The sequence below is a fragment of the Eulemur rufifrons genome, chromosome 6 (genome assembly GCF_041146395.1).
Source record: "Eulemur rufifrons isolate Redbay chromosome 6, OSU_ERuf_1, whole genome shotgun sequence".
Classification (NCBI taxonomy): Eukaryota; Metazoa; Chordata; class Mammalia; order Primates; family Lemuridae; genus Eulemur; species Eulemur rufifrons.
The window spans coordinates 54992409-55013417 of NC_090988.1; the positions used below are offsets into that span (position 1 = coordinate 54992409).

General features: G+C 36.2%; 1 protein-coding gene across 9 annotated transcripts in view; it reads right to left on the reverse strand.

Moving 5' to 3' along the window:
- The window catches only part of NUP98 (nucleoporin 98 and 96 precursor), a 106760-nt gene that overhangs the window by 60490 nt on the left and 25261 nt on the right, over nt 1-21009 (reverse strand). For 4 of the 9 annotated variants that reach the window (XR_011233699.1, XM_069471080.1, XM_069471076.1 and 1 more), the window contains exons 10-13: nt 19991-20078; nt 16197-16289; nt 9001-9141; nt 2965-3098 (exon numbers count right to left, since the gene is read on the reverse strand). Coding sequence is in view for 7 of the 9 variants with exons in the window: in XM_069471080.1 (XP_069327181.1) it covers nt 2965-3098; nt 9001-9141; nt 16197-16289; nt 19991-20078 (456 nt within the window). In the remaining 2 variants the exon portion in view is untranslated. Of the gene's footprint in view, nt 1-2964; nt 3099-9000; nt 9142-16196; nt 16290-19939; nt 20079-21009 lie in introns of all 9 variants that reach the window. The other 5 variants (XR_011233698.1, XM_069471075.1, XM_069471078.1 and 2 more) reach the window with 3 other exon arrangements.

Consider the following 21009-nt stretch of genomic DNA (forward strand, 5'->3'; position numbering starts at 1 on the left):
TAAATGCAATTGAGATACTGAATTTGAAAAGTGTTCTGTAAATTAAAATGTACTAACACAGGATATTAATATACTTTGCCCATTATCTTCAGTCTATGAAAGAGAATGTAGCTTGCAATAGTTTTGCTTTGCAAAACAATGAAAAGAATGTTAATAAAAAATGTTAAGAAAAAAATGATACCACAAAAATCCTAAGACATAGACATTACTTTTCAATTAAGTAAAAAATCTCATGTTTTAAGAAAAATAGACTCAGTGATGAATTAACATTTAATTTCTATGCAATCCAAATGCCTCTGAAGAAAAGACATATTAATTTATATTTATCCATCTTTCAATAAACATTAACAATTACCATGAGACAAACACTATGTACTGGGAATAAAAATAAAGTTACTTTTCCTGATTCTTAAGGAAACTACAAGTGGAGACACAACTAAATTAAGATTTCAGGTTGGTATAGATGGCACCTCTACTATGTTTCTAAAGCATCTTCAGCATGTTCCATATTTTGTTTCTGAATAGTATATATAAAATTATATAATCACTTCAAATGACAATGTCCAGCATATCTAGCCTGTCACAATATATTCTCCTTTTCTCAGTGCACAGACTGCTCACACTTCAGTAACAATGAATCATTGTTCTTCCCAGATTTTTGTGATTTTTTCACAATTCTATGCCCTTTCTTGGTATGCTTGACCTAGACTTGCCAATTTCTACATATACATCCAAAAAAATTAAATGTTACCTCCTCTGAAAATAAAGCAATAACAAATTCACCCAAGCATCTATGCACTTCCCTGTTATATTTTAAGATAAAACTCACATAACATAGAATTCACCATTTTAACATATATAATTCAGTGGTTTTTTTGTATATTTACAAGGTTGTACAACCTATCACTATCTAACTTCAGAACACTTCCATCACTTCAAAAAAGAAACCCTATACCTCCCCAAGTCCTTCCCTCATCCGTTTGCAACCATGAATCTGCCTTCTTTTTCCATGGATTTGCCTATTCTGGGCATGTTATATAAATGGAATCACGTGGCTGGCTTCCTTTACTTAGCATGTTTTCAAAGTTCATCCAGGTGTAGCATGTATTGGTACTTCATTCCTTTTTATGGCTGAATGATATTCCATCACATAGACATACATCATTTTGTTTATCCATTCATCAGTTGATGGGCACTTCTCTCTATTATTGCATATATTATATTGACCTTGAGTAATTTAAATGCTTACAGGTCTGATCTTCCTCACTGGATAGGAAGCTCTTAGAGAGTAAGTTCTTGTTTATTTTCATTTTGTATCCTCAGAACTAAACACAGTGCCTAGCACGTGTTTAGGCACCTAAAATTAGGCTGCATGAATAACGTGTACTTTTCCTCTGATCACAACTTATATTTACACGGCACTTTATAAAGTACTTTCATATTCATATTTTGCTTCTTATATATGGCTCACAAGATTAACTTAAGAATCAGCTACTGGGCCACTGCACCTGTTGTCCCAGTTACTCAAGAGGCTGAGGTGGGAAGATGGCTTGAGCCCAGGAATTCAACCCAACCAGGGCAACACAGCAAGACCTCATCTGTTGTTTTTTTTTTTTTTCTTTTAAATAAAGTCTTCAGGAAAAACAAACAAACAAACAAACAGGCTGGGCTCTGTGGCTCATGCCTATAATCCCAGCACTTTGGGAGGCCCAGGTGGAAGAATCGCTTGAGTCCAGGAGTTCAGGATCAGCCTAGGCAATATAATGAAACTCCAACTCCACAAAAAATAAAAAAAAATTAGCTGGGCATAGTGGTGCCTGCCTATAGTCCAGCTACTCAGGAGATGGAGGCAGGAAGATTTCTTGACCTATGACTGCACCACTGCACTCCAGCCTGGGCAACGGAGTGAGACTCTGTCTGAAAAAACAAAACAACAACAACAACAACAACAACAAAAAAAAAAACCAAGAAAAACAGCTGAGGGATAAATGATTGAATAATAATTTCTGTATACTGAATGACCGAATATGGGTCAGGTATAGATTATCTCATTTAATCCTCAAAACTGCAATGTTACTATTCACATTTTATGGCTGAAGAAACAGATTCAGAGAGGCAAAGTGACTTTCCAAATGTTTCACAGACTGTGATTTTAAGTAGTGAAATAAGGATCAAACAGACCAAAGAGCATATTTTTAACACCATACCACAGCGAACAAAAGATCATTTCTTTGCCACTAGAGTTGTAAGAGATTAAGACAAGCTATGTAGAAATTAGGAAGTACAATTTTGACTTTACCACTTAAGAACATTATGATTTCTCTGGGAGACCGAGGCAGATGGATCGTTTGAGCTCAGGAGTTCAAGACCAGCCTGAGCAAGAGTGAGACCTCGTCTCTACTAAAAATAGAAAGAAATTAGCTGGACAACTAAAAATATATAGAAAAAATTAGCCAGGCATGGTGGCGCATGCCTGTAATCCCAGCTACTTGGGACGCTGAGGCAGGAGGATTTCTTTAGCCCAGGAGTTTGAAGTTGCTGTGAGCTAGGCTGACGCCACAGCACTCTAGCCCGGGCAACAGAGTGAGACTCTGTCCCAAAAAAAAAAAAAAAAAGAAAAAAAAAAAAAAAAAAGAATATTATGATTTGAAGAAAGTCAGCCTCTCTGAGTCTTAGTTTGCTTAACTATAAAATGAGAACCATGGTATCAGCCCTATTTCTGGGCTGTTGAAAACCCTCAGCCTGCCCTGACCTTCAGTCTAGTTCTCATTTCACTATTTGCCACGCTGTCTTCCAGATAGAACAAAAATAATTTACCCCAGCCTACTGAAATAATGTCCTAAAAAAATTAATTAGACCTAGCTTTGCTTAATCCCTTAATCTATACAGGCAAGAAGTTACAACCTGCATGTATAGTTTCTTTTTCTCTCAGAAGATATTTTACAGAAGCATTCTTAAATTTACCTCTTCTTTCTTCTTAGGGTCTGACATTGGATTCCGGAAGAGAGGTGAATCTCCAAAAGGTGAGTATGTTAGACTATTGATGTGTTGTTGCAGAACAGCCTGCTGGGCAGCAGAAGCATTTGGATCTGTCAGAGCTTTCAAAAGAAAAGGAAAAAAAAAAAACCTCAGTCTAAGGATCCAATGTATTTCTAGCAGAGAACTACACACAGTTTTTAGAGAAGTGGTCTTTAAAATGTTTAGACTCACTGAATAGCATCATTAGAGGGTGGGGTGGGACAGTGGAGCTAACAATGAAGAAAATGAAGAATCAAATAAGCTAACGGGTCAAAGATATGAAGAGGCATTTAATAAGATTTACAACACACATGTAAATTCACTTAAAAGGTGATACTGTCACTACTAATCAAACAAATGAAAAAGTTAAACTTGAAGACATATTTTATATCTACCTCACTATCACTGGTACAACTGTAAAAAAGAAAAGTTATAGTCTCTGACCTCTAGAAACATTACAGATTGGTTTAATCTGTCTAAGGAAAACAATACACCAGTACACAGAGCAAGTAGTGTTTTTATATTTTTTGACCCAATAAGTTTAATCATGGAAATTTAACTCAAGGACTTTATTAAACTAGAAACAAAATAAAGAAATATTCCTAAATACTCACTGCACATTATCCTGTAATAGTCAAGATTTGGAAACAACCTGTACCCAGCATTAAGTTAAAACTTGTAAAATTTGCAACACATCAACATGGTGGGTCATATAGTTACTAAAATTTATAATGACAATTAGTTTCACTGTAGAAATATAGAAGTATCTTTGATTTAATGAGTGAAAATTCCAGAATAACCAAGGATATAAAGGAAGATAGCAGCACAAAAACAATGAAAAGTTGTTATGACATCATGTTGATTATTTACATTTAATATTCATATTTTATTTTATTTTATTTATTTTTTTTTTTTTTGAGACAGAGTCTCACTCTGTTGCCCAGGCTAGAGTGAGTGCCGTGGCGTCAGCCTAGCTCACAGCAACCTCAAACTCCTGAGCTCAAGTGATCCTCCTGTCTCAGCCTCCCGAGTAGCTGGGACTACAGGCATGCGCCACCATGCCCGGCTAATTTTTTCTATATATATTTTTAGCTGTCCATATAATTTCTTTCTATTTTTAGTAGAGATGGGGTCTCGCTCTTGCTCAGGCTGGTCTCGAACTCCTGAGCTCAAACGATCCGCCCACCTCGGCCTCCCAGAGTGCTAGGATTACAGGCGTGAGCCACCGCGCCCGGCCAATATTCATATTTTAATTAAGCATAAGTTAAAAGGAATAAAAGATCACCTAGTTAGTCTAATTTTCTCTCAAAGTATAAGAACATTTGTTACCAACTTCAGAGAATTTAGGGAACAGACACAAGTAATGATGAAGACTATATTCATGACCTACAATTGTAAAAAGTAAGAAAACAACAAAACCACTTGCAGTATACCTTGACTAATGAAGAAACCTCTTTGCAAGATAAAATAAACCTTTTCGAAATAGCAATAAAAATCAAATCACACTAAAGTCATTTTAGAGATTCAAATACTGCTTTTTTTTCCTTATAAACACTGAGAAATAAGGCTAAAGCCAAAATAAGATAATCCACATTTAAAAAGTGCCATAATCAAAACCCTGTGAAAACTCTCACAATGGGAGACCAGGGACACAAAAGCAGTAATAACAACAAAAACAGAATAGGCAGTTATAGCTAAATTAATGAAAAACATGTGGATTCACCTTAGTCAAACAAAGCTTTCTTAAAATTCATGTATTCATTATATGCTGAAACAATGTTATGTTGATATTTAAGAAAACGGTACAAATTTATTCAGGATCTGAAACCTAAGAGTTATCAATTTACAGAGCATACAGTCAATCATTTGTATTCAGAAAGTTCCTAAACCCAATGTAAGACTATAGGCAAGCAAAAAATATAGAAAAGTGTGTTTTTTTTGATACACACTATTACATATTAATAGCATATGGCGACTGATGCAAGAAAAATTTTAGAAAAATCTAATCTTCACTGGTCATTTTGTTACCTGACAGCCAATTTACTCATTTTAAAAACTCTGAATTGTGGCCGGGCGAGGTGGCTCACGTATGTAATCCTAGCACTCTGGGAGGCTGAGGCGGGTGGATCGTTTGAGCTCAGGAGTTCGAGACCAGCCTGAGCAAGAGTGAGACCCCGTCTCTACTAAAAATAGAAAGAAATTAGCTGGACAACTAAAAATATATAGAAAAATTTAGCCAGGCATGGTGGCGCGTGCCTGTAATCCCAGCTACTCAGGAGGCTGAAGCAGGAGGATTGCTTGAGCCCAGGAGTTTGAGGTTTCTGTGAGCTAGGCTGATGTAGCACTCTAGTGTGCGCAACAGAGTGAGACACTGTCTCAAAAAAAAAAAAAAAAAAATCAAGCCTTCCGATGAAACAGAAGATGCTGATAATACTTTATCTGGAACATAAACAATGGGTTACCACAAACAAATTATAGCAGACCGTTGTGCTTAGCTTTAGGTAAAAGCAGAACCACTGGGTAGAAATTCTATGGCGACAGAATTTGGTTTCTAAACTATCTGAACAGAACAATGGACTGAACTGCCCTGTAAGGAAGTTACTCTATCTGAGGTTTTTAAGACATGTATTTTTAAGACCACAATAAGGCTGGACTTATATAAACTCTTAAGTACCTTCTAACTTAGTAATTTCTAAGATTCTGATGCAAAGATGTACACTCTAAAAGCAAATTCAACTACTTTTCAATGTACATTAATGTATATAATTTTAATACTAAATTCTTGTGTCAGAAACATTTAATTGGCTTTGGAAAAAGAAGCTATCCAAGTAAAAATGGCAAGTTACGATATTTATGCCATCTCCTCCTATTAAAAGCAATGAAAAATAAGCAAAAGAAATTAAAATATCATCTTTAGTGATAAAGCTGTGTGTAAAATTCATACAGAGATCAATTCAAATTCCAATTTGCCTCCGCTCTCCAAAGACCTCATTAAAAATCTATGGCTAAAAAAAATAAAATGTATGTATATAAACCCACAATGACCAAGAATGGGGAGGTAGAAAAATGAAGAAATGAGAAAATATAACAAATTCTAGGGGAAAGAAGTAGACAGAGGAGTGTTAAAGCAGGAAAAGGAAATTGCAGCTCAGAGTACACTTAAAGCAGATTACAATTAACCCTTGAACAACACAGGTTTAAACTTCAGTGGGTCAACTCATACACAGATTTTCTTCTACATCTGCCATCCAAGAAAGCAACACACAACCCTTGTACTCCTCTTCATGCTTGCTTGTTTCCTTCCTTCCTCGCACTCTATCACCCAAGCGACAGTACAATGGCATGATCATAGCTCACTGCAACCTTCAACTCCTGGGCTTAAATGATCCTCCTGCCTCAGCCTCCTCAGTAGCTCGGACTACAGGCGTGTACCACCACACCCGGCTAATTTTTAAGATTTTTTGTACAGACAGGGTATCACTATGTTGCCCAAGCTGGTCTTGAACTCTTGGCCTCAAGTGACCCTTCTGCCTTGGCCTACCAAAGTGCTGGGATTACAGGTATGAGCTACCATGCCTAGCCTGATTTTCTTAATAACTCTTTTCTCTAGCTTACTTTATTGTAAGAATACAGTATATACCACACATAACACACAAAATATGTATTCACCGACTATTAATGTTATCAGTAAACTTTGGGTCAACAGTAAGCTTTTCTGGAGGAGTCAAAGTTACATGCAGATTTCTGACAATGCAGGGGTCAGTACCCCAATCCCCACATTGTTCAGGTCAATGGTATAGTCAGATGGAGCATTTCTGCCCTGGAGAATCCCACAAAAGTTAAGGACTTAAAAATACCAGGTCTGATGAAGTGGGACTGAAAATAGGAGGGAAGAATTAATGCAAAGTCTTTTTTTTTTTTTCTTTTTAAGGGGGTGTGGGGCCAATGCAAAGTCTATATACAAAACTGCAAACTGCCATCCTCCTAATCCCTGATACTCAACAAACAGGCCAAATTATCAGAAAATACGCCTCCAATGAAACCAAATAAACACATGGAAAGAAGAATTTGTTTAATAAATTAAACACAAATATCCAGAAAGAAGATTTAGAACACAACAAAAAAATCTCCTAGAAACTAGAAACACAATGAAAGACACAAGCATTAAAATAGAGAGTCTAAGCAAAATGCTGTGAAATTTAAGGACAAAGGAACAATCCTAAATTTGTGTGAGGTTCAGGTGAACAAGTCACAAGACTCATAAAGGAGGCATCAGACCATCAATAATGGTTAATGCAAGAAGGTACATAGTCAAAGTTCTGAGGGTAAATTTTCATACCACAATTCCATAACATTAAATTGTAAGGGATTAATATAGATATTTTCAGACCTGCAAGTATTCAAAGGTCTGAATACTTTTCAAAGTTTACCTCTCATATATAATTCACTTCAAGATACATTCCAGAAAATTCAGGAAACAAGAGGAAAAACTTGTATCTAGGACACAGCAGTGCTGAGTATTCTTGAAGGGAATATCTTGGGGCAATGTTGAAGATCTAGAGAATAATCAGAGTTCATAGTGTTGCAGGAGACAGCGGGATCAGAGAATCAGGTATCTGGGGTAAACAAAAAATTGTGATACCATTCTCAAGAATTTGAAACAGTTAAGGAAGGCAGGCTGGGCGAGATGGCTCACACCTGTAATCCTAGCACTCTGGGAGGCCAAGGCGGGAGGATCACTTGAGGTCAGGAGTTTGAGACAAGTCTGACTGAGCAAGAGTGAGACCCTGTTTCTACTAAAAATAGAAAAAATTAGCCAGGTGTGGTGGTGCATGCCTGTAGTCCCAGCTGTTTGGGAGGCTGAGGCAGGAGCATCACTTGAGCCCAGGAGTTTGACGTTGCTGTGAGCTAGGTTGATCCCAGGAGGACAGAGCAAGAGTCTGTCTCAAAAAAAGGAAGGCAATAGGGGCTGGTAATGCAAGGGAAAAAAGAATCAGAAATTCCAGAGCAAAAAAGCTGGGTGGCACTGTGTTCGTAAGTTGCAATAAAATGCTGTGTTCATTTGGAACTTTCACGTTATTCCTTATCCAACGAAGATAGTAATAGTTACAGGACAGAAAATTTTATCAACTTTATCAATATAGAAATATAAATATGGGAAAAGAAGACATGAGGGAAATAGCAGGATAGGGAAGGGCATTATACTACCAAGAAATACTATGACCCAGTTGACAGAATAAGAAAATGTAAGTGTACAGCTTAACTTTGCAAAGGTTTCTCAAAATCTGGCACATATCATGATAATATAGATGATAAATTTGGTGGTATAGAAACTAACTTTTTTCTTCTATCTATCCATCCATTTACCTATCTCACACTCTATGCCAGGTGATACCAGTTTTTTTATTTCCAGTGTAACAGTTTTCTTTAAGATATTTCAATTAAAAAGTTAATTTTCTTAGGCTTGAAATAAATAATAACAAATGTGGTTGGTAGGCAAATATAGCCAACATTAGGAACCTGTATTCAAATGAATGAAGTACAAAAAACACTTCAATAGATAAACTAAATTTACGGAATACAGTAAATTTAGCAAACAGTCATATTGGGAGAAATGAATAAAGATGGTAAACGTGATAAGTAAGCTTAATTCTTATCTACTATAAGTTAAATTTACTTAGATTTAATAAACCAAAACACAGCAACATAAGCATATTATTTAACAATATGAATTTAATTACTTATCAGATGAATTAAAAACAGTAACAAAAGTGGTTTCTTTGAGGGAGCAGGTGTAGGAGTGGGAAAAGCAGTGAGGGCCAGGAACTAAGCCCTTCTGTACTACAGAATTATTTAATGATGTACATGTATGTAATGCCCTGGTAGGGACAGAATGGGGTAGGGTGGAAAATTAGGTCAGCAAGTTAAGAGTTAGCAAGGAATAAACTAAGTAAAGCCTTCTAAAGAGTGACTGACACTTACCTACTGGGGCCTGGGGGGCTCCAAAGCCCAAAGTGGCTGTCGTAGTATTAAATCCAGGGGCCCCAAAGGCTCCTGTACCAAGAGGCCCTCCGATCTTAGGTTGGCTGTTTCCAAACAAAGATGCCTGTCCAGCACCAAGAGCTATGGAGACAAGAGGAAAGAGAAAAGTGCCACAGAAGATCCTTTGAATGTTGTGCCAGAGGTGAGTTACTTAAAAATATAATACATTTGGAAACTTCACAGTGACCACTCATTTCAACAAAAGGGCTAATATGGTAAATGCTAACTATATCCCAGGCACTGGGCTCAGTACATTATATGTATCATGGGCAAAATACTTAATCTCTATGCTTCATGAGATAACAATACATAGCTTAGACATTTATCTTAGAATTAAAATGAATAAACAAATAAAGCATTCTGAAGAAATCTGGTACATCCTAAACACTCATCAAATATTAGCTAATATGCCTGAGGTAGGGGCTAATATTCCCATTTTATAGATGAGAAAACTGACAGCTTAGTAATTAGGTCAATGTCACAAATGTTATAAATGGTAAAAATGGGGTTCAGGCCGGGCGCGGTGGCTCACGCCTGTAATCCTAGCACTCTGGGAGGCCGAGGTGGGCGGATCGTTTGAGCTCAGGAGTTCGAGACCAGCCTGAGCAAGAGTGAGACCCCATCTCTACTAAAAAAATAGAAAGGAAATTATATGGACAGCTAAAAATATATATATAGAAAAAATTAGCTGGGCATGGTGGTGCACGCCTGTAGTCCCAGCTACTAGGGAGGCTGAGATAGGAGGATCGCTTGAGCTCAGGAGTTTGAGGTTGCTGTGAGCTAGGCTGACGCCACGGCACTCACTCTAGCCTGGGCAACAGAGTGAGACTCTGTCTCAAAAAAAAAAAAAGAAGAAAAAAAAAAAAATGGGGTTCAAACCTAGGTGCATCTGACAATGCAAACAGAACTCTTAACTACCTGCCACTCTATAGTAAAACAGCTTTTCAAAGAATTAAAAGTTAAATAATAATTCTTAAATTTCATTATTTGCAAATCAAAATACTCAATTCACCCAATCACAATGACATCTTTTTGACTGAAATACAGGCTAAACTACAGAAAACCAAATCCAATATATCTTCTTCGAATAGCAAAACATAACATTTTCAATCATACCATCTCATGAAAACTGCTTTAGCTACACAAACTTGTTTTACAAAAAGCTAAATGTCTTGTGATGAAGTTACTAAACAGACTCAAGTTTCAGCAGGAACCAGATTGGATGGATTAATGACTAGGAGGAAACCCATGCAGAAACTTGTAATGTTGAATCTTGCTTAAGGCAGTAATTTTAAAGGTATAAAACAGGGACAATATGGTGAATAAGTTACTGGCATTAAAAAAACAAACCAAACTATTCCATCCCCCAACCCACCCCAAAAAAGTTACTAGCAATTTAGAGGGTCTGAAGTGTCTTTTAACATATCAACTGCACCTTGACAGAGATATGGTTTACAAGGAAAATCACTTCAAAGGTATAATACTTAGAGGCAAAAAATATTGCATGGGAAGTGCTTTGAGATTACAATCAAAAAAGAACAAGTTTATACCAAGAGAATCGATACAACATGAATCAGTAAGGGTGACTACTGAATGGACAAATTATTTAGTAACTGTCCCAACATCATTTAAAAATAAGATAACAGGCCGGGCGCGGTGGCTCACGCCTGTAATCCTAGCACTCTGGGAGGCCGAGGCGGGTGGATCGCTCGAGGTCAGGAGTTCGAGACCAGCAAGAGCGAGACCCTGTCTCTACTAAAAATAGAAAGAAATTAGCTGGCCAACTAAAATATATATTGAAAAAAAAAAATTAGCCGGGCATGGTGGCTCATGCCTGTAGTCCCAGCTACTCGGGAGGCTGAGGCAGTAGGATCGCTTAAGCCTAGGAGTTTGAGGTTGCTGTGAGCTAGGCTCATGCCACGGCACTCTAGCCCGGGCAACAAAGCGAGACTCTGTCTCAAACAAAAAAAAAAAAATAAGATATAACAATGCAGCAATGAGATTATTTTACCTTAAAAAAGCTCAGCTCTGGGACAGGAGTAAGACTTCTTTTAAAGTCCCAAATCATTAGTAATTAGTGCAAGCTCCAAGAAATAATAAAATTACATTACTCCCTTAAAGGAAATATTTTACAGCACAAATTTTAGGATTTTTTTTCTCAGTAGCCTAATACCTTTGTACCCCCAAAACAAAAACTTAGATTAAAACTCAAGTATATAAAATGTTTGAAAAGCTCTGCTCTGAATGGGCATGGATTTCCCTCATCTTTGCAGCAGCCCAGGATGAAGACCCAAGAAACAGTGTAAAAACCACTGTACTGTAAGCATCCACAAACGAAGAAGAAAAAAAAAGGCATTTTGAGATTCAGGTGATTTGGAAAGGAACTGTTATAAAATTACCTGACTACAAACTATTGTAATTTATCAGTGGAAAGATATCTATTTCACCCAGATCTGTCTTATTTTATGCACAAATGATTTTTTATGCTTACTGAAAGGACTTACTAATAGTCCACCATTTGAGAGACATTCTCAGTGTGATGTTACATGTGATATGGTAACGGGAGGATAATCTGTCAAGATAGGAAAATGTGGCATAATTATGATTAGTTGTGGGAGTCATAAGGAAGCTATGGGGGGGGTGAAATGGTATTAGTAGCCTTAGAAACTCCAAGGATGCTCATGAAAAAAGTGAAAATAGTTATATTCCTTTTGAAATCTAACATTAGAATTCAATTTTATCTATGGTTATATATAGCTTTGGAGAGAAGACTTTCCTGTGTATCTCCTAATACAACAATCAACCTTACCACTAATCCTTCAACTTATTACTTCATGGAAAACCTTATGATGTAAAATTTCTCAATATTATTACTAAGTAACCACCAAGAAAATGGTGTGTAATCAAGAGTTAATGATAGTTAATAACATCACTGTGAAACAAGAAATTGATATGCCCATGATTTAATGAATGTTCTTCAGTCTGACAACATGGGAGTGGAGGAAATCACATGCCAAAGGACAATATAAAACCTCTTCTACTAAGATTGGTTGCTTAAATCTAAGCGTACAAAAATACCTTATGTATTTTTACATTTAATTTGTGTATCAACTACTCACGAAGTACCCAAAAGCCCACATTACAGGATAATTTACTTCTGTGGAGGCATGAGTTTGAATCTGAATCACTCAAAACAAGAAACTGCAGAGGAATAACCACTTAGCTAATTCCCCCACAAAATATAGTCCAAAGCTATGGTCCTAGTCTACTTGTGATACTATGAAATGCAGAGTCCATGAATGTAAGTGTTTATACGCAAGTCTCAGGACATGGTCCTCTCAAAGAAAAAAATCCGGCTTTAGCAGACAAGATAAGGAAATCCAACAGTGTGTGCCTGGTGACTCTCACAATTTTTGTTTCCCTGCTAAGGCTGGGGGTATAACATTCTTCATTGATTGTATTTCTCTTTTAGTTCATATGGACAAAGCATGAATGAGGAATAAGTAACAGCAACAAAAATGAGATACACTATGAGGGAAAACTATTTAAGAAAAACTGAATGTATTAAAATAAATTAAAAGGTTGGGATATTATATTATTGTGGAATAGGAAACAATAGCATCAGAAAAGGTCATAGAGCATTTTATAATCTTGGACTATAGGAAAAGATATTGCTAATTAAAACATGTAAGAGCCAGAAGCTGAAGAGAAAAGAATAACTCTTTTAAAAATAAAACTTGTACATGAAGACAGACACCATCCATAAACAAAATTAAACGATTAACAAAAAGGCTTGGTGGAAATAGCTGTAGCAAACATTAGAGCAGCACCTTACCCTGGTCATAGGTTTCTGTTTGTAAACTGTCTAGAGTCCAAAATACACTTCAAAAAGCCTTCCCGAATTTGCCCATACCAAAGCTATTTTTCCTCCCAGAGTTGGAAGAGAATATTATTTGATGTCAGATTATATATGCTACTTATGTTCAGGGATCCCACTGTACAAAAAAATTTTTTAGTTTTTATTTCTTTTAAAATTTATGTGGTAGAATTTAGATATATTAAAAAGCTCAAATGAAACTCTACCATACAACCAAAAGAGTTAATATCTACAATATATAAAGCACCCTTAAAAATAAATTAAGAAAGAAACAATGATCCAATATTATGAATAGAGCACTGAAAGATTCAAATGGCCAAAACATACAGAAAGATATTCACCCTTACCAGTAATCAGTGTATCGCAAATTGGAATATACCTTATTTACACAATCACTTAAGCAAAGATGAAAAAGCTCAACAATATGGAGAGATTTTTTTTCATGTGTGTGAGACGGAGTCTCACTGTCACCCTTGGTAGTATGCAATGGCATCATCCTAGCTCACTGCAGCCTCCAGCTCCTAGGCTCAAGCAATCCTCCTGTCTCAGCCTCCCGAGTAGCTAGGACTACCGCTGTGTGCCACCATGCCTCGCTAATTTTTCTATTTTTAGTAAAGACAAGTCTCACTCTTGCTCAGGCTGGTCTTGAACTCTTTAGCTCAAGTTCAAGCAATCCTCCCGCCTCGGCCTCCCCCAGAGTGCTAGGATTACAGGTGTGAGCCACCACCTCCAACCTAAAACGGACACTTTTATTCAATGTAAGCAACAATACAAACTGTTCATTTTTTTGGAAGGCAAATTAGCAAGATCAACCAAAATTCAAAATATGTGTATCTCCTGACACAACAATTCCAATTTGAACTTAATAACACTAATAAGTATAAAATTATGTAACAAAGATCTTCATTGAGGGCTTTGCTAATAATATCAAATAATTCAAATGTCCATCAATAGGGGAAAAGTTAAATTATAGTGCATGTATGGTGAGTGTAAATCATGCACATGTGTATTAACACACAATGGAATACTCAACAGTTATTTTTTTAATGAGCTAGATCATTAAAAGAAAAAATATGCTAATATCGTGTGAAGTGAAAATACAAGTCACAGAATACCATGTAAGGCAGCTGCTTTCAAATTTTGACTGTAGCACATGATAAGAAAAACAGAGACCCAAAACAGGTAACACACATAACTGTAACAAACTTTCATAAAAGGATATTAATTCTACTATGCACAATGATTTCTAATTATAGTTCACTTTCTTAAAATGCTGTTTCCAGTCCATTACATTAATATTACAACCAACTAATGCATCTCAGCCTTTGGTTTAAAAATCATTCACATAAGTTATGACTTCCATTTTAAAACATAATCCTACGCCCTAAATATAAAAAGACACATAAATACAAATGTGTATGTGTAAACATGTTTGAAAAATGCATAGAAAAGGTCTAACATGATACATGCCAAACTGTCAACAACTGTTCCTTCTGATGCTTTCATCCTGAAAGAATGAACTTTTTTTTTTTTTTTTTTTTTAAAGAGACAGGGTCTCACTATGTTGCATAGGCTAAACTCGAACTCTTGGGGCTCAAGTGATCCTCCTGCCTCAACCTCCCAAGTTGCTGGGACTACAAGCACGCACCACCATGCCTGAGTAATTTTTTAATTTTTTGTAGAGATGGGGTCTCACTATGTTGCCCAGGCTAATCTTGAGCTCCTGGTCTCAAGTGATCCTCCCGCCTTGGCCTCCAGAAGTGTTGGGATTACAGGCATGAGCCATTGAGCCTGGCCAAGACTGAATTCTTCACGATATTTCTAAATTGTTGAAACTTTACCAGCACTTGTATCTTTTATTTTAAAAATAAAATAGGCCAGGTGCAGTGGCTCACACCTGTAATCCTAGCACTCTGGGAGGCCAAGATGGGAGGATCATTTGAGCTCAGGAGTTCAAGACCAGCCTGAGTAAGAGGGAGACCCCATCTCTGCTAAAAATAGAAAGAAATTAGCTGGACAACTAAAAATATATAGAAAAAATTAGCTGGGCATGGTGGTACATGCCTGTAGTACCAGCTACTCGGGAGGCTGAGGCAGAAAGATTACTTGAGCCCAGGACTTTGAGGTTGCTGTGAGCTAGGCTGATGCCACGGCACTCTAGCCCAGGCAACAGAGTGAAACTCTGTCTCAAAAATACATAAATAAAAATAAAATAAAATAAAAAGTTTGGAATACAAAATGAGGTTCTATTATGGAGATAATGGATGAATGCTCAGATGACAGAAACAATGGGTAAATGGACAGTGGAAGCAGAGAACACGGAAATAAATGGTTTGCAAATAAATGACCACATCCATGGACAGATGAATTAGGAAAGTAGGCAAAACTGTATCCTTAAACTATCTTGTCTAACTTGTCTAACTGCTTATCCATTTTATTATCGTCACCACCCTCCAATTGTTTAAAACAGCGAGGCAGGCAGAAGGGTTAATATCCTTGGCCAGACACAGTGGATCACACCCATAATCCTAGCATGGTGGGAGTTACAGGCCAGCATGAGCAACATAGTGAGACCTTAGCTCTACAAAAAATTAAAAAATTAGCCAAGTGTGGTGGCCTGTGCCTGTAGTCCCAGCTTCTCAGGAGGTTGAGGGAGGAGGATCGCTTGAGACCAGGAGTTCAAAGTTACAATGAGCTATGATTGGGCCACTGCACTCTAACCTGGGCAACAGAGTGAGACCCTTCCTGTCCCCCAAAGGGAGCGGGATGGGGTCAATAAATATCCTCAAAAGCACTGGAAAAATAATTATTGGTCCCAGGTCTATATGACAATGGAACTAATTTAATTGAAAGGTATGCATATCAGCATGTGCTCTTATTGTTCTGCCTCATTATTGGAGCTTACTTCATAAATAGTTCAAGGTCTCAAATCTCTGTTAGAAAAGTAACACAGGGGAACTAAAAGTTAATGATGCCTTCATATTAACAAATTCTCACATTAAATACTGAAAATCACAGAAAGACCAGGACTATCACAGAATATTTTGTAGAAAAGGGAGCATATAACTTCTAAGATAAATGTGCCAATGTTTTAAACCTGGTAAAGCATAACCACTGGGAATGTTTTATGAATCCAACAGTAAAAATGCAAATCTAGGCCTCTTAATTCCAGGCCCATGATCAAATAGAGCTTCTAAGTTCCAGCAATTAGAAAGCAAAGTTTTGTCACTTTCTAGAGATCGTGATAGCAGTTCCTTACCTGTTCCAAATCCTGCACCAAGCCCAGGTCCCAGAGTCCCAGGTGCTGGTTTACTTCCAAAAATACTATTCCCACTGGTATTTGTGCCAAAACCTAGGAAGACAAAAGATGAGTGAATTGTACTCTTAGTATCAGTCCCAATTTCATCTATAAGGGAGTTTTAACACAAAACAGTCTAATCCTAAACTTTGCATCCTCCCACTTAATATTTAGGTATCATAAATTATAGGCTAATTTAACTTTTTTAAAAATTTAATTTTGGGGGGGGTCGCAAAAAAAAAAAAATTTAATTTTGATAACTGCAAATACATCTTCACATTTATTTAAATACGTTTCTACCTTGAATTTACCTATTCAATATAGGATAATATTGAATGTTAAAGCAAAGTGAATGTGCTTGAGCTTTGGGAACATTGCCTTTGTAAGGCCCAAAGTGCATAATGTATGTTTCATGTAACCTTACAGAAGGAAAAACTCATTCCCTCAAACTTTCACTAAAAAATAAGACCATCAACGAATAAAGACACTTTACCTGAACCTAAATGTTCTTGTTATGAAAAATTATCTAGAAAAATCTCTATAGCAATTTATGGTTTGAACAGATGGACCTGGCCATGGATAGTAACGTATGACTGATCACACATGAGGAGCTTTAATGTCATAGTCAGCTCATAGGAGCACTCAAGAACTCAGACAGCTGATATTAAAGAGAGAAGATAATCTATGAATAACTTGATTTGAACAATTTCTTCCATTATCAGAAATAATGGAGAGTTGAGCAAACCATCCTCCTTCACTATGATCTGCATTTAGAGAAAATTCTATAATTCCTGTTAAAATCCACAGGTACCAAAGATACCTATATTGCATTGCTGCTATTCTTTTTCTTTTGTTCAGATATATCCACAAAGCTTCATTATTCCTTTTGCAGCTAAATATCCACAACACAACTAATGAACGTATTATTAATCTTTCATAATAGAGGCGGAACAAAACGAATCACTGGCCAGAAAACTTTGTTTGTTAAACATCTGAAGTCATTTGAAAAAGTACCATGGAGGAGAATAAGTCTAAAAGAAAACAGTGTATTTTGAAACAGAAGACAGTATCTATAACTAAGAATATTATACTTTGTTCATGCTAGTATTTGGATTATTATCTCAATGAGAAAGGTCAAGAATATAAATATTTTAAAAACAAGCATACTACAGGTCATTTTAAAATCCAAGCAAGTTATCTGACTTAATTTCAACACATTTGATTCATACATTCATTAAATCTTTTCTTGAATTGTGCTAATTAATAGCAATGTCATGAAATGGAGTGCTGCCTACTCAAGCACAATCAACTTTCTTTGATGAAAAAAATAAAGTGTATTTGGAGATATTCTTTTCCCTTTTGAATGAAAATTTAACCAGAACGGATCTTACAGCAGAAAACAAGATACTGGTGGAACTACCTCAAACCCACAGTAGGGAAATATATATATAAGTCCCAACTTACACTGTTTATACCACACATTTCCTCCGATTCTCATTGACAAGTTTATCAACTGTCATTTCAAAACAATTTTACAAATTAAAATTAAAGACAATTCAAATTCAGCACGCAAGCTAGTGAGGCAAGTCAGATAAAGATGAGACCTTTCATTTTCAGATCAATGAACGTGAGTAGAAATATATTCATATAACAAAAAAAAAAAACCTCAGAACATGTCAGAAATCTGCAACCATGAAATAACATCAAATACATTAAAAGTATAGCCTATTTAATCAAATATACCTTATACAAACATCCTGTCATATAGAAATAACATTTAATTCTAAATATTAAGCGTGCTACAAAAAAATCTTTTATTAAACACATGTATTTTCAAAGGGAACAAAGGCCGGGCGTGGTGGCTCACGCCTGTGATCCTAGCACTCTGGGAGGCAGAGGTGGGTGGATCGTTTGAGCTCAGGAGTTTGAGACCAGCCTGAGCAAGAGGGAGATCCCGTCTCTACTAAAAATAGAAAGAAATTAGCTGAACAACTAAAAATATATAGAAAAAATTAACCGGGTATGACATGCCTGTAGTCCCAGCTACTTGGGAGGCTGAGGCAGAAGGATCACTTTAGCCCAGGAGTTTGAGGTTGCTGTGAGCTAAGCTGACGCCACGGCACTCTAGCCCGGGCAACAGAGTGAGACTGCCTCAAAAAAAAAAAAAAAAAAAAACAACCTCCCCCCCCCCACCAAACAAAGGGAACAAAAACTGGTTCTTCAGAGACAAAAAAAAAACAAACCATAGATTACAATGGTTAATGGTCCTCCAAAGGACCACAGAACATAAACAAACTATATGTGTGACATGAAAATCTCAGGGGGAGATAGGATGATTACAATGGTTTATGAAGGGTCTTCGGGGAAGGGTGAGTGATAATGATTTAAAAAAGGTTGAGAAACACTTATTTAACCCATGAGTATCTTTTCCATCTTAATTTTATAGATAAGAAACAAGTACACAAATCAGATATCTTACCCATGCTAATCAAGTCCACTACCTCAAAGCTGTTCTTTCAAATAGAGTATAACCAAAAAGAATTACAGGGAGGTGGGGAAGGGAGGGATATATACCTACATGATGAGTGCAACGCACACTACCTGGGGAACAGACATGCCTGGAGCTCTGACTTGGGGGGAAAGGTGGTACATGGGCAACGTATGTAACTTGCAATTCTGTATCCCCCACAACAATAAGATGATATAAAATAATTAAAAAAAAAAAAGAATTATAGGTAGAGCTGTAATCATTACAAGGAGTGAGTGAGCAACATGACTAAAAGTGGTTATAATAAATCCAACAGAATACATAAATTTAAGAATTGGTGCCCATCAATGACTGACCTACCTTCTTCATGTAGTTCATAGTTTTGTACAAACATCTCAACTTTCCAATGGATGCTTAATATAGTTTCTTTCTCCAGTACAAGATCATTCAAGAATTGTCTTAACTGCTGACCTCTGGCCAAATAACCATCTTTGCACTCATCTCCCAAAAAGAATCAATCAGTGCCCAGTGATGTATAAGACACACAAAATCCTCAACAAATATTAGAACCACTATTTTCTTTCGCAATAAAATAAACTTTCCATTTATGATTTAACAAAAATAATGCTGAATGTTTCAAAGTTTAAATAGGTATTTATAAAAGATGTTGAAAATAATACCATGTTTTCCATTAAACTGGTTTAAATTTTTCCAGCATAATTCTGAAGAGTAGTTTAGGGTTTTTTTTTGTAATTGTTTAATCTATGCTATAGTTTCCAAATTTTTTACAATGAATGTGTGCTCAAAAATAAAATTTTTGAAAATGCCAGAAAACTATTAAATAATCCCCCAAATAAAAAAGGTTTCAACATTCAATAAGAATTACCAAATCTCTTCTGTACAGCACTTCCATGTTTGAAACTTGGCCTAATAGAATGTAGGGTACCTCAACTAAGTGTGTTTCCTTTATGGTTTCTCAGCTATCCATGAGGTAATCCAAAGAAAATGAAAGGCAATTTACATGTCTACTAAATATCTTAAGCCATGTCCATCATGACTATGTCCATCCATGACTAAATCCTTTTCCTCTGGTACCTCATATCAAGCCACGGCTTACCTGAGAATTTAAAATATTTCCAATCATATGAATCAGGAGAATAATGTGTGGTATAGCCAGTGTAACTTTAAGAGAGCCAAACCTGCTTTTTATATGTACCAAAATTGGAAGTGTTTGTATTGGTTCCTAAAGTCAGGGTTGGTTTGTTACCAAAGAGCCCGCCACTGGTTGTACCAAATGAAGGTGCACTGGTTGTACTGCTTCCAAATGTAGTGAGCTTGTTATTGCCAAACAGGGTCTAAAAAGAACAGAATATAGGAAAATTTTAAATAATATAAACATACACACTGAATAGTAAATAAAGGTTACCTCAGGTATAATGAATTGGGTATGGGATGGAAAAAAGATGTCACAACTTTTATAAAAAAGTAGAAGAAAGGTGAATAAAGGTTATCAGAAAATAATTTGAGCAAGGATAACTTTATAAACACAGAATGCTCCTACCCTGAAAAGTTAGTAGTAACCCCTCAGCAAACACAGAATTTTAATGAGGCAAAGAAAAAAATATCAAGGCCATTAAGTATCTTTTTACCTATTAAAAGAAAGGTATCATACATTTAATTTGCCAGTAGAAATAGTTACAATAAAAAATTTAAACATGCTACAACATGGGTGAACCTTGAAAATATTATGCTAAGTGAAAAACACCAGTCCCAAAAGACCACATATTATGATTTCATTTATATGAAATATCCAGAATAGTCAAATCTGTAGAGATGGAAAGTAGACCTAAGGTGACTGGGAGGGAAATGAGAAGCGATTGCCAATGAGTATGGGGTTTACTTTTGGCATGATGAATATGTTCTAATATTGAATATAGTGATAGTTGCATATTTTCTGAATATACTGAAAACCACTGAATTGTACATTTTAATGAAATGAATTGTATGGAATGTGGATTACACATTAATAAATCTGTTATTAAAAAAGTATAAGAATTTTCTGAAGCATTATGTAATTTTCTCAATTTCCCACCTCAACTATTTCCCAAAGTTAAGAAAAAAGATTTCAATCTCCATAAAAATAGGACCATATGTTAACTGCCCACAATAGAAAATTTAATACTTCTTATAATAAGAACCCCACCAATTTCAGGAAGCAGATCAACACCAAAAATGTTTAATTCCCAAATGTCATACCCATTTATCATCCAAAGCAGAGGCTAGAAC